At 41.7% G+C, this 25,744-nt stretch overlaps 1 protein-coding gene across 3 annotated transcripts in view; it reads right to left on the bottom strand.

Annotated features, from left to right (window-relative positions):
* WDFY2 (WD repeat and FYVE domain containing 2) overlaps nt 1-16,547 on the bottom strand; it is a 64,030-nt gene extending 47,483 nt beyond the window's left edge. For 2 of the 3 annotated variants that reach the window (XR_011697467.1, XM_071551885.1), the window contains exon 1: nt 16,314-16,547. Coding sequence is in view for 1 of the 3 variants with exons in the window: in XM_071551885.1 (XP_071407986.1) it covers nt 16,314-16,450 (137 nt within the window). In the remaining 2 variants the exon portion in view is untranslated. The remainder of the gene's footprint in view (nt 1-16,313) is intronic. The other variant, XM_071551894.1, reaches the window with a different exon arrangement.
* Nucleotides 16,548-25,744: the final 9,197 nt, after the last annotated feature.

The raw sequence follows: 25,744 nt of genomic DNA, 5'->3' as shown, positions 1-25,744 counted from the left end.
ACAGTGAAAACCAACCAGCACAAAATGACAAAAAGGTGTACAAAATCCCACATCCTCATCAGCCTCCAACACTCTTGGAATCCTACCTTGGACTGCCTAAGCACCTGGATCCCAAACTTTTCCCTCTATTGCTACTCTGTAACAGTTTAGCTGTAAAAAGGACTGAACTTGAGGACAGACAGGCAGGCTAAAAGATCTCCAGATGATTAAGGGGACTGGCACTACCCTCCTCAGAATCTCATCTCAAGCACGAGTCTAGCGTAGGGTTTGTGAGGGAAGCACACATTTTTCCAATTATTTCACTCTAAAAGGAAACCTTTCAACTTTCAGCTTTAGTCTGATTTTTCTCCATGAACCTATTTTTTTCAGATACTATGTAACCATAACACATTGCCAAATGGCAACACCCGTGTCACTCTGATCTGAGTTCAGAAAATAATATCAATTTATTTCATAGGAAGGACAGCTAAGTTGGACATCTTGTTCTGTTTATTTTTGTTACTTCTGCATAATTGATAGTTCTTCATAATTAAAATTTATTTGACTCCAAATATGCTTCTCTCTCTTAGTATATGGTTAAAATTGTTGTTTCCACAAGATTTTATGCAATGGAAGCCAAAAAGAATTTCTATTTGTGTCCAAAGTAAGAAACTGCAATCCTGTGGTAAAGCAAAACTCTCAGATTTTCTGGGAAAATACTATAAAGATTGTTGTAAAACTTTTACATCCTGGGTATTCAAGTACATATGATTCTAATGACATTTTGTTGCGGTTTTGATCCTGATGCCATAAAAAGTCAATCATCATCTTAAAACAACTTAAGGCTGGGTTAAAATACTCTGACACCATTTCCCCAGTATCACAGGATCTGTACCAGAGAATAATTTCAGACCAACCATCCTGAGAACAGTTAAAATAATATTAAAAACTAAACAAGAAACTTTTCATAGCAAAGACAAAAGGCTCCTACAACAAGACACCCCATGCAAGAAACTAACCAGAATATATAAATTGCCTCACAATGCAAGAGGGAACAATAACATACTGTAAAAGATGAGGCAAGGCCAACAATCCTTGCCACTGGAAAGCCTGGTTCCAAGACACAAAACCCAACTCAGCAATTTGGGCCAAGCTCATGAACAGAAAAAGAGCACACCTGCCACATGTCAGCACCATGCCAAAGAGTGTCAGAAACAATGATATTACATCCAACACATATTTTCTGGCTCCATCACTGCCCCACTCCAATTACTGCAGCAGTGATAGCTAAGGGATATCTATCATCCCCCTCCCTACCACAGCAGCCATAGATGCTCTACTCTAGTAATGCAAATATCACCTGCACTTTTGAAACACTCATCTGATCCTGCTCTTGTGGTCAGTAACAAAAGTCTCAAATGACACTGGATCAGGATAAAACCAGCCAAGACAATTTTGGTTATATATATGGAAGCAAAAGCAAATTAGTATTTCTTCTTAACATGAGACACATCATTGTCTCCACAACAGTGGGTAAAGCACAAGATAAAAAAAAGAGAAGGGCTTGAATAAATATGTGAACTGTCAACCAGATACTTAAATGGAAACAGCTTGTACAAAAACTGTAGAGTTATGGAAAAGAGACTGTCTCTCCACAAGTCTTTGTCCCAGCAACATACATAACTTCTGTTACATTATCAGTGGCAGGCAAACTGAACAAGGTAGAAAGACCTATGTGATACTTGCAGAGCAAGCATCTCTAGCTGTAAAGTACTTTACAGCTAGTCATTTAATTATGGTACCTGAAGTTTCCTTGCTCTTCTTACATAGAGAAGCTCACAAGTTATTGAAGTATCCCCTTTCATCTTCATGGTTGCTGTGTGGCATCATCAGTTTTACTAGGAAATGAAAGTTTTCTATCTTCTGTCCACCTTGAAGTTTTAATAAAACCTACATATCGTATTCTAATTTTCTATAACCATTTGGCAGAAACACCAAATATATGAGTGGAAAACAATGCTCACAGTAAGATCTCTGGTAACTGTATGCCCAGCTTATTTCAAGTACTTTAGGAATTGAAAGGAGCATACACATAATTTTTATGACTGAAGGTTTTTTCAAAGATGAAATATTTAGGTAAAACCTCACTGCAGAAGGTCTCTGGACTTCCTTGATCTTGTCCAAGCTATACTCCAGATCTGGATCCCCTGACGAAGAATTCTCTCTTCAGCACATAACAGCCAACTGGTTATGTTTCAAAGGGGCAGATGATCAGTGACTTGTATTTCAAAACTGGTCATTACTACAGCTTAACACTGTTCTATGACTTCAAAAAATACAAGATCAAAGCTTTCACATGGTCTGAAACAATGGAGGGACTGTCACACTTATCAGAACAAATCTGAGCTCTTTTACTGGCAGGCCCAGTGCAGCTGCAATGACGCCAAGCCCACTGGAAGGATGCCATCCCAGGACAGTGTAAGCAGGGAACAAACTGGCAGGTAAGGAAGCATCCAGGTCTCATCTCTCAGATCTATAGAACATGTAATGCTCCACTCAAAACAGCCCAAGATACAACCCTGGCTTCAGAAAGAAAGGCTCACAGAGAAAATATATCTAACAGCTTTTTGGAAATGTAAGAAGGTGTATTCATATGGGTTACAGATCCAATGCTTGGGCCTCCAGAGATGTAGGAAGTGAACACGGGACTGACTGGAGGACTTGACCACAGAGTGTGACCTCCAGGCTCCAGCTGAGTTGCAGCCCTGCAGGTCACTGACCAATGCCACTGACTGGAATTTGGCAGCACATGCATTTCTGCTTGGTGCTGGGGCCCTGGAAGGCCTGTCCTCCCCTGGATGTCTGGTTGAAGTCACCTTAAGAATCTCAAACAACTTTTGTTCTCAAATTCAAGCTTTTTAAACTTATTGTTACAGATCTCCAATCACAGGCAGACCAGTTTTAAGGGCTGTGTCTTGTTTGAACCACTGGCTCAGTTGTACTGTTGTTTGAAGTTTTTTTTAATCACAGAACCGATTTCCCATCAGCAATCTGACAACCCACAAGCAGGAACAGTCAAATGATCTGAGTGCTCCAGAGATGTGAAATAAATCTACATTAATGGCAGAGGCCTGGGACCAGTCTCTGGCTGCAAGGCCACCTGGCACAGAAAGCAGATGCTGCATCCAAGCTGTGTACTGGGAATGGTCCCTGGTACAAGCTGACTCCCAAACCCTCTCTGGGGACTGTTTGATGCTGTGCAAATTGACTTCTGGCAAGAACAGTTCCTGACACCAACAACCATACAGTACAGCCATCCAGATACCTGTGCTTGAAAACATATTCTCACATCATTTAATTTATTAGAAATACAGACATTATAGCAATTGGCCCTGGGTTCAGCTGCCCCATTTCCCTCACCTGGTTCATGCAGCCATTAAAAAAGGGAAGCAATACAGATCCCACTGAAATCTGCCCTCCTTATGCCACCCTTTGCAATACTGGGCTTGTCTAAAAGAACTGGAAAGTGTGAACAACAAGGGGTTTGCTGTTTGTGCTTGCAATAGCTCTTATCTTGTTACACTGTACACTTCAATAATATCTCAAGGTGATCCATATTTTCCCATTTCCCCCCCCTTCGTTTTTATAAGCCTGAGGTCAGTGTAATGGTATTGGGCAACAATTGAATAAACACCATTTTTTGGCTTAGAGTTATACACAGCAATAAAGGGAAATGAAACTCAACAAAAAGACAGCCATTCCCAGGATAATGCTTCAGAGTATCACAATGAACAGCTTGCAAATTAGGAGCCTGCCTGTAAACACAGGCAGTATCATTTATTTCTGGAAAAACACCAGTGAGTCTGAGGTGTCAATCCATGCACCACACACAGCTTTGTGAGACCATCATTTGCACTTTTTAATCGACAAGCAAAATCTTGCACACAGATCCCTAAGCAATAACCCATGTCATTTGCTTTTCCAACCTCCAAAATTGTTGTCAAAATTGCTATTTTTCTGCTTCTCCTATATCATTTTGTATACAAAACATTAGCCTACACAGTAAATAGTTCAAGTTTTGTGCTTAAGAGCTGAATAACAATTACACTCTTTTCTAAAAGAATTTGCTTTTAAAACCATATGAAAATGTCTGCTCATGTCAAAAAGTGCATGTGAACACAAGCTGTGTTTTAGAGCAAAGGAAAGACCATGGGAGACACTGACTGAGGCAGACCAAGCCATTTGTTAGGTTTATCCATGTTTCCTGCTGGTGAACTCAATATTTGCAGTCCTTGGGCCATCCATTCAGGTCTGTTTACCCATTGTAAAAGGCAGACAATTATGTTCATTCCTGATTCCTCAAAAAAGATGTTTTAGGTCACTAGGTTTTTAAAAGGATGGATATAAGCTGTAATCAAAAGGATGCTGTGGATGAAACTAGTTGGACATAGAAACTTTTTGGCTTGGTTTCCTGGTCACAAAAACTTATTAGGGAAATTCTCACCAAGCGTCTCTCTTATTTACCAAAGAATCTACTGGGGAGGAGGGAAAGAAGGAGTAAAAGCATCTGAAATCACAGAGGAGCTTTCAGAATGCAGATAAAGTTCATGCATTTTTCAGCCATTACAGCATGTAATTTTTTTTAAAACAATCAGTATATTCATAGCTCCCTTTCCCTACTGCTTTCCCTGGTATATAATACAGGTTAGTGGCAGTATTTGAAGCAATGTTTACTGCTGAAAACCAACCAACCATGACCACCAGCATTTATAGCATTTATTGTTTAACAAAAAACCAGTTACCTTTGCTTTTAATCTTCCACTCCAAAATCAACACTTTGGAACCTGAATTAGTGGTACAAGCTAGTGAAGGATTTCCTCCCTTTCTCCTGATCATGTGGTCCCCAAAACATATTAGCAAGCATAGAGTGTACAAGGAGGAATATGAAATGTCAAACAACAGAGGTCCCAAATGTTCTCCCAGAGCAACGCCTGTAGAAATCCTGCCTGCAGCAAGACTGAGAGAAGGTCTCTGCAACAGTCCATCCCACTCAACAGGGCTCCTCATTGGCTGGTGTGTCACAGCTCAGACTGCCATGGAACTCCAAGCACCACAGCAAGGTCTCCAAAACTTTATGTGCTTTTGCTTTTTTGGCTACAAATAAATCTAGCAACAAGAGGGATCAGAATGTGAACCTGGAAGTTCATTGCTTTTATGGGTCTCAGCTGATGTCTCTGCTGGAAATCTGGCAGGATCATTACCAGTTGATATTTTGAAAGCATGGTGATGGATTCATCTATTCCCACTCATTTACTGGCAGTTCCTGAAGTTAGAAAGAAGAGGTTTGTTTATGAAGTCTGATTCATTTCCTGAAAGGAAAAGATTGCAGTCTTCTACAGAAATGGATTAGTGCCTATACATTGTGTAACTGTGTGTAACACACTGTGCAAAATAGTGGTCTACCCCCCATTGCAGTTGATACTCTTTAGCGAGCTGCTTCCCCAGCTTTCTCTTGTCTGAAGAATCCAGCATACATTCATTCTTAGCTGCCAATGCCTGCTAATGCAGTCTCAAAACCTCCTATTCTTCCTGATTTCAGAGGCAACACAACTTAGAAAACCTGAGACACTGTCAGACAAGCTTTTGGTCATGAGGCAGCACTAGAAGTCTTAAGTTAGTAAGGCAGCACACAAAATGGTCCAGGCAAGTCTCTGGTAGACCCAAAATGCACTTTCGGGGCTTCACTATAGTTATTCTGACTGAATGGGGCACAGGACTCAGTGGCACAGAAAATGTATTATTTCACTGCAGCAAAAAGTATTAACTTCTCAGTTCCAGAAATTAAATCACTCCAGGCCTAGGGTACAATAAAGGCAAAGGTGTCAATTTTGACTTGACAGATACATTATATTTTCACCCTTCTCCCTCATCACAATTAATATTCAATCTATTTAGTTCTCTTTCCCATATAAATCCTGTTGCACCACCCTACTTGGATATTTAATTTTCATCAGTATCTGCTTCTGTATATGCTAATGGAAACTGTTCCTATGGCATATTAAAAGCATGGAAAACATTCATCTCTAGAAGCCAAATGTGTAACTATTCAGCAAAGACCCTTTCACCTCCCTTAAGCTCCTGGCCAGCAGAAAGCAGGCCACACTGAGGCTGCTGCCTGATCAAGGACTCCTGTGCCACAGGAGTTTGAAGCAATGGGACCAACAGGACAAGAACAGGCACAAGAGCTATATGTATGCTTGATGTTAGAGAACAGCACAGGCATGAGCTTTCCTACTTGAGTTCCAGTAATTGCAGAAGTGCAATCATCCTATGACAACAGCTTATTGTTGGTGGATCTGCTGAAACAGCCAGTGAAACAAGGGCATGACTCATAAGTCCAGCCAAGATACGTGCAGAGGATCTCTCCTGCCACCAGAATGCTGCAGCTGTCTTTAGCCAACTCTGCATGCAGTAGAAGCTAGGCTGGACCAAAGACTGTGTCCTTATCAACAAAGCAGAAAGCATTTCCTTGGAATCCTACTTTCTTTCTATCTCATGAAATGCACATGGTGCTGCAAAACATGAAGCTTTTGAAATGTCAACTTGAACCACTCATGGGATGACTCCATAGCCCGCATTTGCTCTAGCAAAACACAGAGCTGAGAGGAGGGGCAAAGTTTCTCTGTATCAAATAGGAAAAAAGGGCTGGAGTATGGGAATGAGAAGATACAGCTTAATAACACTAAGGATCAAGTAAATATGTGAAGTAAGGATAATTCAGCATATAAGCAAAATGAGTGTAAATAAATAAAATGTAGGCCATCATTTCCAGTGTCACAGCAGATTACTAAAGTTTATGTATGTTGCAAAGAGGGCAAAATACTTAATGAGGACCTGTCTCTTAAAAGGAATCACATTACATGGTTTTCTGAGATAAGGGGCATTTCTTTAAATGAAAAGTCAATCCCTTATGGATCTTTATATAATAAACTGGCCTAGAAACACTCATGTAGGCAAATACCTTACAGAATACTGAGTTCATCACTTCACCTTTCAATGCCAGCTGACATCTGCAAGAAAAGAAACCTCAGTGTAGATATTCTCAAAAAAGCATCCAAGTCAGACCAGACAACTATAAGATAAGCTTTGCTGTACTGCTACAGAAAGGCTAAACAGTAACAAGAAAAGCAACAGAACAGACTACTTTTCAGTGTTCTCCCACTTCATCTTATCTTACATCACAATAAACCTACTGGATTTCCTTTTTCAGTCACTGTTTATAAGTTATTGGTTTGGTTTTTTTTATTTCAAACCACTGATAAGTTAATAGTGTGGAAGACAGAGACAGTTGCTACTTAGATATCTAAATCTTGAAACCACTGCACCAGGATACTTACCACTGCTCTGAACTAAGACCAAAACCCTCTCATTCCCCCACCCTCTAGCATGCATTAGATTGCATAAATGTAATTATGTTTTCACTGTACCTTATTACCTTTTAAGCTAAAGTAAAAGCTTTAGCACCAATTCATGATTAAACCTTGTTAGAGCTTAGAGAAAATAAATAGAAAAAAAAAAGCTGTTTACTTTAAGGCTCTAAAGTACCCAAAAAGCAGATGCACCTCCGGCTTAAGAATATAATTACGCCTTTATTTCCTACCCCCAAAGAAACCACAATTACAGACCTGTAAAGGTCAAAAGCTCTGCCTTTTGGGGCTGATCCATCACTATTATTATTACAAAATCCTGCTAAATACATTGATCTTTTAGTTCACAGTAAGAGGGAATCGTACAGGACTTGGAGAATAAAAGACAATGTTAGACAAAACTTCTCAGTAAACTTGGCAGCAGTATAGCAGTGCTCTTCTACCCCAAACTGTGCTTTGGCATCACCTTCAAGTCAATGCTCAAAACCTTAAGAGTTCCCTGAAAAACTAATTTAAGTGGTGAATACACACGGTGTGACAAGCAAAGCCCATATGTTCAAAGTCTGGCCAAGGTTAGTTACGCAATGCTATTTCCTGCAGACTGACTAAGAGTAAAATTAAAACACCACTTCTTTTAGTCCAGCCTCCACAACTGTTCTCCCTCATGAGGATGAAGGCTGCATTTTGTCCATCTAAAATTTTGGCACAGTCTAATTTGTAAAATTTATTACTCACCTTCTGATAGTTAAATATCCATTTTGGCCATTACTTATGGGCCATTGGGCACATAAATTTATATTAAACCCATCAGACACACAGACTGTGACATATAGAAGAACCCCAAGAGATGCGTATGGGTATGTGATTATGTAAAGCTCCCTCCCTGGAGGGCTGCCTGGTAAACTTGCCCTCTCCTGCTTCTCCTTTCGCAAAATTGTCCTTTTATTTCTCCAGGCTTGTTCCAGCCACTCACCCAACCTGCTTGGTCAGATACTCACCATTACTGTGTAGATGGTTGTTTTAGTTTTCCCATTTACGTCACTTCTTTACCTCACAAAAGTATAAAGAAGGAATTTTTATTTTCTCTTTCCTAAAATGACCCATGCAGGACAAGGCTCTGCTTAACAAGATGCATCCCACTGCGTGTGGTATTCTCAGTACCCCGCGGCCACTGGTCCCATTCCCTCCCATGGAGCCTCATCCCATCCTGTCACATCCAGCAGCACCATTACTTTCTCACACTGCATCCACAAGGGGAAACAGCTGTGTTTTTTCTTGCTACAGACTACACTAGGGACTACTGCAATTCTTATCAAATCCCTGGGCAAATACATGCAAATATCAGCAGCTTTATATAAAACTCCTTGTACTTGGCAGGTGTATGATGAAGCACCATAGGCAAAGCAATTAAACACAGCTTCAGGGGTACTTTTATGTGAATACTCTTCCAGTGTCTGAGAGGTTACGAGGCACAGAACACAGTGAAACACAGAAGACACTTATGCAAAAGGCAGTTGCTCTCCTTAGGGCATTGCACATCATTTAAGAAGCTTTTAGAGCTCCTGAGCACAGAAGAATCCACGTGCCTACATTGTGCCCTCCTACTCTCTCCTTCCCATTTAATCTCTGAGCTGCCAAGTTGTTATGGGTTTAGCCAGATGGGCCTAAACTTAGGTTTAAAGTTCAGCTAGGCCTAGGATTGTCAGCTGATTTGAGCTGGACTGAGCTAACTAACAGCTGACTTCTTCCAGGCAATAATATTGTATTCCATACCATACTACATCATCTCAAAGGGTGTAAAATCCAGTGTGTGGGAGTGGCTTAGTCAGTTCTGCCATGGCTGAGGTACAAGCCGGACGTGACCCAGCTTTTGTCTTGAAGCAGGCCTTGTTCTGCCCCTGCTGCCTCTGCTTGCATTTTGTTTGCATTCAGGGAAGTAGAAACATTTTTGTTGTTACGTTTTCTGTTTCTTGCTATGTGTCTCTTAAGAGTACTTACAGATCTAGTGTAATAGACTTTGCTTTGTATTAATTGGGGAGTGGGAAGTTATGCCTTGTTATATACATGTAACTTGTGTAAGTGTGTGTTATATTGTAGTATCCCCTTAATTTTCTCTTCTCTGTATAAATACATGTAGTTAGTTTCAGCATAAACCTGGTTTGAAGTGGTTTTTTCCCTCTCTCCCTCTTCTCTTTCCCTTAGCTGGTTGGGGGGAGGAGGAACCCTTTTCACTCTGTCTTGGACACTTGGCATTTTGCTAGCTCAACCCAGGACACAAGTATATTCTGACTTCTCTCAGGGCTATTACAAACAGCATTTTACAAAACTTGTGACATTTTTCAGGAGTTCACTTGCATGTATTTTCACATAGCTGAAAGATGTAGCTGGAAAACCTGAGCACAGATCACTGTCAGCAGATACCATGCAGAAACTAGTGCAGCTGGACAGAGGGAAAGAAAAGTCTGTCTCAGTAAACAAACCACTATATACAAGGTAGGTCAAACAAGCTATTGACATACTTCTATTGTGCTAAAACGTCACATGTTATTTGATACCTTCAGTCTGCTAAGTGACCCTCAGTGAAAAGCCAGCTTTACCTAACTAGACTGATAGCTTCCAAACTGTTGCCATTGCTTTAGTTTAAGGTATTGCAACTGTTTAATGTTGCATCACCACTGTCTCCTCTAGAGATTTTTAGCTTGAAAAGATAAATCAACAACTTTCCTGCAACAGTACATTTTTAGTTATACGCCATCCTGTATTGAATGTTCTCCATAACTGGCATTTGTTTTCCTTCCAGGGTCTGCAGGCCACACACAGAAACGGTATTGTGCAGTCTCCTCTTGGCAAAAACCATTGTTCAGCTGCAGAACTGGAGAGACTGCAGGGGAAGGTCACCAAGCCTGACAGACACGAGACACACTGATGAGAGATCCAGTCTCTGTGGAAGCAGATGTCAGGGAAATTAAGATGGAGTCAGGGAAGACAAGAAGAAAAATGAGAAGTGGTTAATGAGAAATGGTTAATATGGGAAGCAGATGCACCATCCTGAAACTTGCTGCAACTCAAGAACACTGTTTGGCAGCTGGCAGAAAAAGAAACTACCATGAGGCAAACAAAAGGTGTATCAAGTACCTCTTGTTATTCAAAATAGAGCTGGTAAGATAAGAGATATTCACCTACATCTTTTATATAAAGAATAATATCTCAAATAGAGAGGCGAGAAACCCACTGCACCCATAACTCTAAATGTTCAAGCACCTAATGTTCCACTCTATTTTGATGCCTAACTGCATTGCTGAAGCTGAGTCTGTAGAAGCTGTGGTCCAAGTCATGTCATGGCACATCTTTGCAGCTGTCATCTTGCAGTTAAGACATGAACTTAAAACAACTGCAGGAGTTCCACTACTTTGTGCATTGACCTGCATCAGCTAGTACTTGCAGGATAGCTCAAATCAGAAAGACAAGACTAAATGCTTGTGCTTTAAATCTTTAACTGACACACGTCAGAGAGAATCATAAGGCAAGGGATATACAAGCTCTGATAAACTTCTAACAAGTCATCTCCCAGTGGCACAAAGTGCCACAGAGGATTACAAGAAAACAAAAAAATCCAAACCAAACAAAAACCCTAAAAAACCACAAACAAACAAACAAACAAAACCCCAAAACATTGCAAGGTCTCCCACAAGTTACTTAATGGAGTTTATCATTCCCAACAAGCATTCAGCAAGACGTTTTATGTGCTAATGTCAGATTTTGGCATCTCAACAGGATACATGTTAGTCAAATCAGGAACAGTTACTTTTCAACATCTGCAAACATGTCTGATTTCAAGAGCTATTGGATCTCCCTCTTAAACCTCTTGCCAGCATCCACTTCTTTCACTCAGCCAGCACAAACCTCCACCCTGACCTCTATTCCAAGCACAGTCATCAAATTACAACATATCCAAAAACTTTAGTTTAAAACAAATCAGAGCAACCAAGTTGCACCTACAGCGTATCTACAGCAATAGGTCTCTTCATTTCCTCTTAACAATTTTATCAGTGACAGATGTTTGTATCAAAATTTAAAGAGACTCCAAGCAGGGATAAGTCTTTTTACTCCTGTGAAGAGCATCCACACCTTCTGCACTGCTTGAGCAACTGCTCATGCTGCAATTATCTGGGTGTGAAACCTACTTAGACTGATAAACATACACAAACAGTATTGAAATCAGCTCTCACACCACCTGCACTTCTCCTGTAAACCAGCAGCCACACACAAGGCAGAGCAGACGTCGGTGACAAAACCCTGTGCTTGGATAAGAATCACAGACCTGTATTGCAACCACACGGCTGGGCAAAGCAATCACTTTCTACCACTCCACCACAGGAGAAAGGAAACCCAGAAAGTTTACCAAGGCTCTGTGGTTTCTTGCACCCTGCCTGAATGCAGCACTCTGTGAAGAATCTCACCTTTCCACTGGAGTTTTTTCACAGTCACGAAGTATGCTATATGCTTAATGTCCTGATCTGGACAAGAAAACCACAAGGAGAAAAAAAAAATGCTTTTATATTTAAGGATGAAAGATCACAGTTCTCCATGCCAGAAGGTATGTCAGCAGGAAGTCAAAGACAAGTCCCACATTTTTTGTCACATATGTACATTCCCATGCCTAATTCACCATTAGTTTAGCAAAGAGATTTCATTTACACAAGATAGACTGTAATTTTTTGTACTCCCTAAAAAACCTGCCAGAGACAAGTCTTGGACAACAGCTTAAGTGCACATCTGTATTTAAAAACCTCAAACTGTAAACCAAACCTAGCAATACAAGCTCTATACAGTTGTTTGTATGTGAGATGAAGACACTAATAGGATAAGCAGTTTGGGCTCACTTTTTATACAGTGATCCCTACAAAGAAGCTGAGACATGTGAGTTCAAAAGCAACTTAATGTGATACAGTAGTGGAGAACACAAAGGTCTCTATTCCCTTCTTAAAACAAACAAACAAAATGAAAAAATTCTATGGCATAAATACTTTTCTTCTAGCTTTTGTTACCTTCTAAGAGACTAGAATGCTCATTTTTTAAAAAGAAAGAATTTTGACAATTTTCAGTTGACTATGAAAACTTTTACTGCTTGTGAGTGCTTTAGGGAGGACAGTTCTTGACTGCAACACCTACCTTTCCAAGGTCTGTAGTATGGAAGTGAGCACAGAACTCCCACCCAAAAAAGGGCATAGACCAGAGTTCATAATTATCAGGAAAGCTGCTTACACCAGCCCATGTCTAAGATTTCTTCACCTACAATACGGCTAGTGGCAAAAAGATGGCTAGTGGTAAAGTGCATGTTTACCATGACACACCCAGCCCCCTCCTGCCCTTCTTGCACAGTGACACAGGATCAGCACATCAGACACCCAGCTGAATTAGCACTCACATCACTGGCAGGCTCTTGAGAAATACAAAAGTGTGTCAACACCAAGCAGAACCGCTTGCACTGAAAGCTGGGTGAGTCAGTGCACTTGTCCCACTGTATCCCATGCCCAGGTAAAATTAATGACACTAAATCTTCTCTGGAGCATGGAGTTAGATATGTCTGAACTTGACATGTCAGTGACCTACTTTTCAGGCATGCCCAACACCCACATCTCTCCCTGAAGGCAACAAAAGACAAGGACTCTCAGCAATTTTGAAATGCTAGCACATGCTTTTAATACAGAATAAGCTGATGACAACTTAGGGTCAGCTGTGCACATTAGAAAAATCCCACTTTAGCTTCACATAGGTATTCAATTCTATGGATCACTCAAGACACTACATGTTCAGCTGTATATACCTGTTGATTCTACACGTTTGCTGGCAGGTGAAAGAGCATGGATGAAAGCTAATAACTTCTTTCTTCGAGCCATCCTGCATCAGATTATACATTCTTGAATAATGTTGTGACTACTTTAACTCTCATCTGCCTAGACAGGTGCATCTCTTTCCTTAGAAGAAAACCACAAAATCTTATCCCTCCCCATGCACATTAGTGGTATTGTAGAGATACAGGCTCAGTCTATTCTGCCCTAGTAAGGAATCAGGAAACCCGATAAGATTAGGAGACAATGAACATCACTCAACTAACATGACTGACCAGGATTCAGAAGAGAAAATCTGCAGAGCATATAAATAATGCACACTAAAAAGAAACTCCAGCCTTGCAGGGTACATAAAGTTTAATCTAGTTAAATATGTAAACCTCCCTGAGACTCCTTCTTTTCCCCTGTGTGCCATTCTTTATGAGAAATAACCACACTCCCTACTATTACTTAGTTTTCATTTTATTTGTTAAAATATGGATGCGCTATAAATACAATTCAGGGTTATACAATGAATGGCTATGTCTGCAGGCTATAGCTGAAACCACTTTCGTATTGTTTAAAACCAGATAAAAACACTGGTGCCATACAAAATTGAGACCAGAGACCAAGTTAGCTCCTTCTTTGAAAAATTTAGAGGTATAAGGCTGCATTATGCAGCAAAGAAAACCTTTAAACTGTTGCGTATGCTAAGACTACCAACAACTTCAATAATGATATGTCCACCCATTAGCCAGCAAAACCATTCTTCCTTTATCTACAGAGGATGTCCCAGCCTGAAGTAACTGCTGGACATGGCAAGTTATTCCAGCCGAAAAGGTTTCAGAACATTTCTCATGTGAGCAGTGTATGTCACAGGCTGGGAAACATGGGGGAAACTCCCTTATCTGACTAACAAGTAAAGAGACAGATAACATCATAACAGTCCTTTGCAGTTCTAGGAAGCTCTAAAAGCCCTCCACATTCCAAGGCCATTAAGCAACCAAGTCAGTACTAACACTAGAAGGCAGGTCCAAACAGGAAAATTTACCATAAGGATCAGCATAAGCCTAATAATAATACACAGGTATTGAAAGTCTGGTAAATTATGCTTTCACCTCACTTATCCTAAAACCCCCAAAATAGACTCCCAACCTTTCAAATAAGCCTTAGACTCTTAACATTTTAATTACAATGAAAAAGCTAATGAAGGCAGAAAACAAAAGAAAGAGGCATCAACCAACATCTTACTGCCTAAAGAAATAAAAGACAGAATCACAGCTTATAGCATCTCCAGCACACTGCAAACCAGCCCCACAGGCAGGCACAGTACCTGGCTAATGCCTTGAAATGCAAAATAACCCCCAGAACCTCCAGACTTAGTCTATTTTAATGCCTGTAGAGTTATCCTGTATCACCGGCAAAACTTTAGACATCTATCAGCACATCTAGCAGAAGACTTCTATACCCAGTTCATCAGCAAGCAGGACCTAACTGACTTACACCAGGGATTTGGTGTGGGAAGGGAAGGGTAAGGGTGGTGCTCATGAACTAGTGAGTTTCTTAGTGTGTAACCCGACTGCTTCTTCACTGCTCGATTCTCGAACCTGACAGATCACTTACTAGTGAAAACAAAGACGTCTTATCAATCTCTCCCTAAACAGAAATATCACCCTGGAGTATCAGTCTATTACTAACAACTAAAGCTACTTATGTTTTGATTTTTTTTTACGGTGGGGGGAGAAGCAGAGACTGAGAGACACCTATACAAGAGGAAATGAATTTCAGGAATACCTTTTTACAGATAAAAAGAATTGACTGAGTAAGCCTAATGAGCTACAATGAATCAAAACAAGTTCAAGCTTTGTTCAACATCACATCAAATACACAAAAAAATGTAAAGACAATAATATCATGAGCACGTAGCAACGTAAAAGTACGCTTAAAGCTCCTTTGCCAGTGTACTTGTTTTAAGCATTTCTGTTCCTTTTGATATGAGACATGCGAGTTGACTTGGATACCTCAGCCTAGATGAACTTAAATGATCTTAAATTTGCATATATTTGACAATTAGCGAAAACTAAGTCACAAGGAGGACAAAAGTAAGATGAAAGAAATACTGACAGTTTTTCAAAAAGCTCGCAGAGACATAAAAGGAGACACTCAACTCCATGAGAAACAATCCATCAAAATACCCTTGAGTACCAAAATATTGACACACTGTGTCTTCCAGTCTTATGACAGGTTACACCGTGCACCTGATTTATAAAGAAATTCTGCTTAAAATAACTATTTACGGACACTGCAAGGCAAAGAAGCTGTTAAAGGTCTTCGAGACAGAGTTTTAAAGTTCCAGCTGCAGGGCTGATTAAGTCTAAGCTCTTTCCGAAGAGACAGAGTTGCCTCTGGACAGCCTCAGACCCTGCACAGCCGCGCTCAACGGCCTGAAAGCATTCTTCCCTTTGGCAGCTTTACAACATGGGATTTCACTCCAAGATCTTATCACTGATACGTGGTATTTTTAAACAATTACCGAGAAACGTTTGGAGAGGGGAAACGGGAACCAAAACTACTGTTGTAGCCAATGCCACCGCAAACTTTAGGCAAGGTCAACGACCTCCACGGCCTCCCCGGCAATCCTTGTGATGAAGGAGATCTCAAATCCCACTTTACCCACGTTAAGAAAAGTCACTCAATTCCTGCAAGTTTCAGCAGCGCCTCAGTCCATTCGCTGCCCTGACCCGCACAGCGGTGGAGGCGGGGGACACCAAGCTGGAGACGCCTTCTCCAAGCTCCTTCTCCTCCAGGACCTGCTGCTGCTGCTGCCTCAATCAGTGTCCCCGTGCTGCAGCACCGGCACCGTGCCGCATGCCCGGGCACCGGAGCCTGCCGAGCCAGCAGGGATGCTCCTACTCTGAGCCCACCGCCAGTCGCCACCGGTGACCAGCACAGCAGGACCCGTCCCCTCCCAGCAGCGCTGGCCGGCGGCGATGGTGGAGCACCACCCAGGACCCTGCGGGCAGGGACAGACCACGCCGCGGCCCCGCAGGACCTGCGGGCCCCCGCTCGCCAGTACCTGTCCTCGGAGACGCTGATGACCCCGTCCTCCTTGGGCACTATCACTGCCATGTTCACCACCTCCTGCGAGCCCTCCACCTTGTTGAGCAGGACGGGCTTGCGAGTCAGCGCCTTGGGCTGGGGCTCCGCCGCCATGGGGCCGGCGGGCACCGCCGCTGCCGCCGCAGGAGGCTACGGCCGGCGGAGGGAGAGCAGAGGGAGGCGGACCGCAGCGCCCAGGCGGAGGAGGGACTTGCCGGGGCCGGGCTGTCCCTGCGAAGCAGAATGAACGCAGAGGCGGCACCGCCCCCGAGCGGGCTCGGGCGGGGCGCGGCGGGGAGATGGCGGCCCGGCGTGGCCATGTGGCTTAGCGGGGGTGCGGCTTCGCGGCCTCGCCGAGTGAATCGCAAACAGGCAGGGGGGACCCTCGCGCCTCTCTCAGTGGGCAGGGAGAGGGAGACCCGCACGTCTCGCTCCGCGGCCAGGGAGAGGGAGATCCGCACGCCTGTCGCCGCGGGCAGAGCGGGAGAAAGGGACCCACACCCCTGCCTCCGCGGGCAGGCAGGGAGAGGGAGACCCGCACGTCTCTCTCCGCGGCCAGGGAGAGGGAGATCCGCACGTCTCTCTCCGCGGCCAGGGAGAGGGAGACCCGCACGTCTCTCTCCGCGGGCAGAGCGGGAGAAAGGGAGCCGTACGCCTCTCTGCGTGGGTAGAGAGGGACCCGCACGCCTCTCTGCGCGGGCAGAGCGGGAGAAAGGGACCCACACCCCTCCCTCCGCGGGCAGGCAGGGAGGGGGAGACCCACACACCTCCCTCCGCGGGAAGGGAGGGACCGGCGCGCCTCCCTCTGCCGCTCTCCCGCACCGCGGGATGGCCCTGGGGCAGCCCGGAGTGCGCGTCCCTCCCGAGCACTGCCCGAATGTCACCGCTCGGCGTGGCTGCTGTGAGCGCTCGGCGAAAAAAAGGGGCGTAAAGATTAAACAGAGGGGCGTCTGCTTCCCTCTGTTTACGTTTTTCTATCTGATTTTTTTCGTGTAATTTAAAGTAAATACGGGATTGCTGCTGCTGCGTTAGACAGGGGCGCAGGCAGGCAGGGCTTCAGCGCGACTACATCAGAAATTCCCCTTTAGACAGCTTATTTCTCAGGGAAATGCAAAGGACTTCAGCAGCTCATTTTCATCAGGAGGCCACTTTTCACTCCCTTTACCTTACAAGTTCATTGAGGTCCAAGGAAGTGAGATAATTTGCCCAAAGCTCTGTGCTAAAGCCAGTGAAAAGGAAACTTCCTCCGGAGGCATATGCTAAACTTTCATAATCTGTCTTGAAATGTTCTGGAAAGTCATGCTCAATGTCTGAACTGTTGTCCTACGTTGCAGAAGTTGTCAGCAGATTGGAAAGTTTTATTTCAGCTCTAACTCTAAATTTACCGGCACTAAGCCAATGAGCAGCAGTTCTCCATGAAAAATACCAGGTATGAAAATAACTACAATCAGGAGTTTTTCTGCAGGAGTAACATACAGCAGCAACTATAGAAGAAATCCTGATTGCCCACTCACAGTCACGTAGTAGATGTAAGCAACAGGGGAAAGATATTGGCAAGTCCTTGTGACAGAAACTAAAATTTCAGGATGTCTAGTAATCTCTGTTATGCTAAACAAGCAGTATCTGCAGGACCACAGCAAGATATTAAAGCTTTTTCAGCTAAACTATGAGATGTTCACAAGTGTACTGTAGAAGGAAAGGTCTGGTCAGCAACAGCCAGTGGCTGTGTAACAGCTTATAGGAAATGAATTGGCAGTCTCAAACTATTTCCCTGAGGATGTGTGATTGGACTAGATAACATCTCTTTCTCATAGTTCTTAGAAGGGAACTACTACTAAATAGGAAAAGAACCCACCTTTTTACTGCTATGGATGATCCTGCAGTCCTCAGCTAGACCTAAAGACAAAAATGCGTGTATTACTACTTGGTGAGGTGTGAGGTATACTTTGAAGATTATGACATACTTGATGGTCTTTCAGAATGGATATATATCTAAAACATCTTTTAAAACTGATGTCTGGCAACGTCTGCTGACTTTACAGTTCTTTGCCTTCAAGACTAGGCACTGTGCATCACTGATAATCAGGGGCTGAGTGTATGCTGGTGACAACAGGCTACAGGCTCTTGGGAGACACAGAACACATTTTTCCAAACATCCTTTTAAGAAGGGAAGTAGTTGAGAAAATAAATGTCTTTATAGGCGTAGGTGTGGGTCACAGGACTGCAAGTAGCTCCTACGTATTCCCCAAACCAGCTGGATTTTCTTCAGTTGCCTATTGAAACATCACATTTTCCCATTAACCTTGTCTCTTCTATAAACAGTTTCAGGTCCAACTACTCCTTCAAGGTTTAAGATGCTGGTTGGGTAAAAACACTGACAGGTGTGCATGCATTTTGGACCAAAGACAAATAATAATATGCTGAAATCAAATATATGCTTATTGTGTTTGATCTTTGGAAATAAGTTACCCTTTGGGGTCAAAGAAATGCAAAAAACCCAAAAAAACAAAAAAAACACAGTGCAAGAGAGTCTCCAGCAGCTATTCAAGATAAAATTCTTAAGGGCATTTTTTAAAGCTTATCTGTAATGGTGATTTCCTCTGCAAGACCAGGAAAGTATTTGAATAATAGAAAGTATCCTGAGGTCTAGTGCATCATTTTACCAGGTGTGCAAACTTGAGGTCAATGTTTTACTCTCCTGATGAGATGGGGAAATATGTCTGGGAAATTATTGCACACAGAAGCAATTTTGCTGACTGAGGGAACAAAAAGTAATGCATGAAAACCTGGGGAGAGGAGGAAGGGAAGCAGAGAAGAAATAGAAAGATTTCAAAGTGAGAATCTGAACCTCCCTCCTCCATTCAACCCAACAGGCTTAAAGGGTGCTGTGATGGTGGAAAAGGCATTGAAATTACCAACAAGACTTGAGTGTTCTACCAGATGTACCACTGAAACACACAATATGATCAAAAACACTTAAAACCACTTCCTGTATAATGACAAAAACTAATGGACAGAAATACTTTAGTTAGAAGTTTTACAAACTAAATTTGTTTTAGAAAGTAGGTAATCGCATCTTCTGTGACAGTTCAGGCAAAGTTAGAATTGCTGTAGACACCAAGTTTAATGAGTACCTAGAGCAGGAAAATTAGGGTAGTTTAGAAAATTTTTTCCTCATGTAAGTGAAAAAAAATCAAGAAAATAAATCTTATAAATACTTCCTAGAAGATCTTTTTTCACTCTCTGTCATAGCTTTCAGGTCATTGCACAGATTAAAAATATTGATAGAACTGAAAGCAAGACAACTTAATAACTGAATTTGAAGCCAAGAAAAACAAGCTTATTCAGTTCTTCCAGTGTCAAAAAAAATTGTAGGATTAAGAATTATAAAATGCTCCTATAGTATTTGCTTTTTGCAGGAAATTGCAAAAATCACATGGAAGAAAATTTATATAATGATATCATTTAAAGGATCTTTTTCTTGTTAACATCAATTCTGAATTAGTAAAAAGTGTGGCTAGTAGGATGCTTGGATTATCTGAACTTCCTTGGAAGAGTATAACCATCACTAACACAGAGAGAAAAACAAGCTGGAAAATCCAGCTTACTTTATATCAAATTAATATTACCTCATCTTTGTTTCTTAGTGTCATTTCTCTTACTCTGTTTTGGCATGACACCATGGTAAATGAACTTCCACTCCTCTCGTAGTTTTGGCCCTTCTAATCTTGAGGCAAGTCGACTTTCACTCTTGATTTGGATAGAGCAGAATCAGGCTGCCTGCCTAAGAGCAGTAATAGTGGCTCATGTATTCATGTGCAGGATGAGAACAGAAAACCTCTGGAAGGAAGCTGTGCCGGTTTGAACTGATGCATTCACACACAGTGGAGCCTCTTTCCATGCCCTCGTACTGCACCAAAGCCTTGGAGGGCTTCCTCCAGTTTCTCCTCTGCAGTCTTGTTTGGAGCTTAGGAGTTGGAGCAAACCGAATTTCCCATCTTCTTTGGGAATATGCTTTAAAAACTGCTCTCTGGCTCCATCTTCTGTTTGGTTGGTTGGGTTTGGGACTGGTTTTTTATGTCTATTTATTTTGGTATATATGGGTGAGAGTCTTCCAAGTTTTACAAAAAAAATTTGTTTAAAAAACCCCACATCTTCTTTGTAATCACACCTTCTGTGACAGTTCAGACAAGGAGGAGAGAATCCTGACCTGTAGATGGAAGGGGTGTCCCAGAGAAGAGGGAGCTGAAGGGTCCCCCCAGCTCTGCTGTCAACCTTGTGTTTAGATACTCCTGTCTGCAAAGTTGCTACCCTTAGCACAGGAGGACATGGAATCCCTTGACAAAAAGGCAGAGCAATATGTTCTGTGTTGGTGTAATTTTACTTTTCTGCAAAATAATGATCATTACATGATCTGGAAACATAAGGCACATCTCTCATAGCTTTCAGCTAAAACTGGCAAGGACTGGGGATGCTGAGTAGGTGTAGGACAATTTAATAAGCAGGTTGGCCTCTTTATGGATGCTATGAAAAACAGCCCTTTTACAACGTGCTCAACAATAGTGAGAGTAATATTAAAAGTCCCTGAACTGGGCCTTTAATAAAGAAAAACTGGTTTATGATGATTCATTTTTAGGCCCAAACTATTCAACACATGCCCTTTGGAGGCATTAAGTAATCTGATTCCAATTGCTCTCACTCTGCAAGAAGGGAACTAGTGTGGGAGCGAAACTGCACTTTGACTGATTCAGTGCTTAAATTTAAAACTGCTCTGTTGACAGCATGCCAGATTTCAGCTTCTGAGGCCTCTTCCTCAATCACCCATGTAAAACCAAAGAACTTATATACACAAAAGATAACCACATAAAAAAGGTAAAACCACTTGGCAACAAGTAGAGCTGCCTCTCAATAGCCATTGAATATGGTAGTGTTTTACTCTCTCTCATGCTTTTCTTCTCTGCTTGTTTGTAAACTAAATTTCCCAGATTTACAATGTATGGGATTTACAATTTCTTCTATACCTGTACTTCTATGCACCTGCAAAAATGCATGCTTAAAATTCTCTCCTCCTGTTTTGTCATCAGTGATAGCCTTCATATGATAGTTACTGAAAAATATTTTCAATTTCAGATGCTACATCATTCTTGGAAGCATGTGGGAAACAAATATAGATGAGCTCTTTATATAGAAAGGCAACTTCATGGAGTACCAAAATGTTCAGTGGAAAATTCGCTTGTCCATCTTGCTTAAAAATATGAAACTTGTTATAAAAATGCACTCTCATATTTAATCATTGTGCCTTATTTTGCTCCAGGTATTTATCAGTTACACAATTAATAGTATACCACCTATCATATTTCTATTAATAACGCCTGCATGCTCATTGTGACAGGTTTTTTCTGTATTTCCCTACTTTCAGTCCATGCAGGCATCCAGAAAATGAGGACCTATCAGAAGCAGAGCATGAATCTGCTCTAGGTCAAAGTTACGGAGAAAAAGATAATTAAAAAATATGTACAGCAGTATCACTGTGTAGCACCTTATCAAGAAGATATACACTCATTTTTAGCTGCCATTCAAGTGCTGTTGGCTTTGTAACTGACTGTGAACATGTGAGAACAAAAAAAGGGATGCTGTGTCAGTGTGTGGGCTGCAAATGAGAACTTCTGGCTCATACGTTTTGCCCCATAAGCAGTTCTGGCATTGTATGCAGTCTTATTGCTGTTTCCTTTGTCCTCATTGATCCTGCTATAGTATTACTCACATTTTGGGCTCCCAACTTGCTGCAAAAAAACCTCTGTAATTTAATTCACTGTCTTTTTGGTGGAAGTTTCTGACCACTAATTCTTCTAAGCTCATTACTCTTGTTTTTTTCTAGGTCTCAAAAATTTAGAACTTTTTTTTCTTCCTTAAATCTTCCTTCCCTCTGTGATATTAAAGAATCGTGAAGTATCACCAATAAACACATTTTTGAATCTGAAAAATGCATTATAATCACCTATGTAACCTGCTTGAAAGGTAAATAATTTTCTCTTACATAATGCATGAATGATATGAAAGCTTTGAAGTATTTTCTTTCAACTAAAGTGTCAAACTAAGTACATATCCAGGGAATATCGAGGAACTTTTTCTTACAACAATTTTTGTACTTTTGCCTTTTAGCTTTTTTTTCTTTTTAATTTTCTCACCTTTACTACACATGGGACTACAGTGGATGTTGTTAGGTTGACAAAATGCTTTCAACCATCTGAAACCTCACAAAGTTCATCAAGGCCAACTGCAAGGTCCTGCACCTGGATCAGTGCCATTCTCCATATCAGTGCAAGCCAGGGGATGAATGGATTGAAAGCAGTCCTGCAGAGAAGGTCCTGGGAACACTGGTAGATGAAAAACTGGATATGACTCACCAGTGTGCAGTTGCAGCCGAGAAAGCAAATCATACCCTGGACTGCATAAAAAGCAGCATGGCCAGCAGGTCAAGGGAGGTGACTCTGCCCCTCTGCTCTGGTGAGAGCCCATCTGGAGTGCTGTGTCCAGATCTGGGGTCCCTAATATAAGAATGACATGGACCTATTAAAGCAGGTTCAAAGGAGAACCACAAAAACAGTCAGGGGCTGGACTGTAACACCTCTCCAGTGAGAAAAGGCAGAGATAGTTGGGGTTGTCCAGCTTGGAGAAGAGAAGGCACCAGGGAAACCTTATTGTGATCTTTCAATATATAAAGGTAGCCTACAATAAAGATGGGAGAGACTTTTTACCAAGGTCTGTAGTGACAGGACAAGTGGCAAGAGTTTTAAACTGAAGGAAGGTAGCTTCAGATTTGGCATGAGAAGAAACTTTTTTTTTACAGGGAGGATGGTGAGACACTAACACAAGTGGCCCAGAGAAATTGTGAATGCCCTGTCCCTGAAAGTTTTCAAAGCCAGGTTGAGTGGGGCTCTGAGCAGTGTGGTCTACTGAAAGGTTCCCTGCCCATGGCAGGTGGGTTGGAACAAGATGATCTGTACGGTCCCTTCAAAACTAAACCATTCTGTGATTTTATGATCTGAGTCCACAAAGAGAAAAATCAAACAAGGAAACTACTATTAAAATATAAACCACTGCTCATTGCTTGTTAACATTGAATATACCTTTGAAGAAAGAATGCAAGACTATTTTAAAAATAAAAGGTCTGATGCAACTTACAGCCAAAAAGATCCTAGCAGTGCTAATGCTAACAAAGCTCTACCATCATTTTAATGTGCATTTTTCAATAGAAAGTTTTTGGAGCTGGGAAGTTTTCTTGAAGTCAAGCCATTTTGTATATTACCCTCTTACTGTAATTACATGGAAAACTCCATATTGTATAAATGAAGCATTTGAGTCTCTAAAAAATTAGGTAAATCCTCAGTAAAACTGGCAATATTTGACGACTCAAACCTGTGACAAAATGCTGCTTTAAAAGCTTGTGGTTCCTGAAGCAGGGTGGCTGAACTCATCCTTTCTGTGGAAAATGATTTCTCCAGAGAAGTCCCAAGAAGCAGCTTGAGAGCAAAATTGGAGAAGTTTCAGCATATGCAGCAACTTATGACTCAGTACCACAGAATCCCAGATTGTCTAATCAAACTTTTGCATGTCTTATTCTGTGCAAATGTTATGTGTCACCTTCAATTTAGCAGGTAAGTCACTGTTTCTGGCTGTCACTACAGGAAGAGGTTCCTCATCCTGTAGGCACATATATACATCCCAGTAATGCCACATTTAGATGGGCACTTTCATGGATGGTGTTGTGGAGCATTTGGTTCTCTGATGGCCACTCCTGACAAGCATCATTTTTATTCTAGATAGATTACAGCCAGAATGTCTGATTGCTTTGAACATCTTGCACAGTAGTAGGCCCATATGTCTATCGTCACAATCTACAGAGTGCCCTTTGATTCTGAAGAGAGAACCATATCTGAGTCAGGTTTAGCTGCTTTAGGGAGACATCCTATGGGACAAGAGTGGGTGTGAAAGCACTGGCCCACTCTAGGACATCCACCAAATGAGAAAATACATGAAAGTGGGAGAAATACTCTTTATTGTAAAATAGAAAATGATCTAGAGACAATAGGCCACATGTGTTTGCAGGGGAAAACCAATTATTCAGTCATGTCCTCATCTATAACTCAGTGACCTCCCTGTATAAAAATCATCTGACAAGATAGTAGAAAGACCTCTGTGGAAGAAACAACGAAGGCACATCTTGTACCTCTGAAAGTGGATGAGGAAACTCCAAATAGGAAAACAAAGAAAATTCCTGAATCAGTCCATCTGGGACTAACTGGTGAGAGAAAAAAAGAGGTTACATTCTCAGTAGTTTTCATTAGCTCCCAAAGTTCAGGCTAACTAGCCCCAAAATAGCCTCTGTATTGTATGCTTAATATTAGCACAGGACAATTTTCACACAGAAGCTCTCAATCAAGTATCAGTGTTGTAAGAGAAAGGTGATCAAAAGACTCTATAAGAGGCCAAGTGATGCTTTTGAAGTCAAAAGAACTTGTCTGGTGTGTTAGATCAGCTCTCAGTAATAGGAGAGGACTAGGGCAACAGTTATTTTTTTAGTGAACCATGACAAAACCCACTAAGAATAGGCCACATGTCTCAAAGTGTTCAAATGAGAAAACACTACAGAAGGGACAGGTAGTAATTAAGAACATGAAAGAACCCTCAAATTGTAATGAATGAGTGTTGGAAATAGGTTTCTCTATCTGAAAAGTCACAAAGGTAGGTATGCACATATATTTAAACACATTAAAACAAACAAACAACTCTCAAAAAAAAAAACGAAAAAGAAACCTTTCACTAAAGCTACAGAGACTAAGGCTAAAACTGTAGCATTGTAGACAAGAAATTCTGATAACTGCTTCAGCTCAATTAGCTCATAAAACCACCCACAGGTCTGGGTTCTGAGGCCAAAGTGTTCCAGCTTGTATCACAGAATTACATTTTCTTCTTCACCCAAAAGTGATGATGTAAAATTGCTTTTGGGGGAATGATCCCTGCTCCACACTGTCCTCCAAGCCATTTCCATGTACAATATGAGAGCCTACTAAGAGTTGTATGCCGAAACTGCCAAGCAATCTACTTAATACTTCAATTACTGTGTAGCAGTGCCAGAGCACTGGCCTCTGAACCTTACCAGTGTAGATCCAGCTGATGATTCTTTCTTCAGTGTTTTGGTACCTTCCAATCAAGCAGTTTGGCCACAATGACCCTTCCACTATAGGAGCATGTACCAACAAGACATGTAACTAATTTCTCGGCATTCAGGAGCTACATAGTGTGTGTCTGAGGCAGCTGCCAGGACCCCAACTGGTAGAGGAGCACATGAATGCAGGCAGCCCAATTTCTCTCCTTCACAGTGGCACACAGTGAAGTACAAGACAT

This window comes from Pithys albifrons, chromosome 1, assembly GCF_047495875.1.
Source record: "Pithys albifrons albifrons isolate INPA30051 chromosome 1, PitAlb_v1, whole genome shotgun sequence".
NCBI classification, from domain to species: domain Eukaryota; kingdom Metazoa; phylum Chordata; class Aves; order Passeriformes; family Thamnophilidae; genus Pithys; species Pithys albifrons.
Note: the sequence above shows the minus strand (reverse complement) of the source record. Positions and strands in the feature narration are given on the sequence as shown.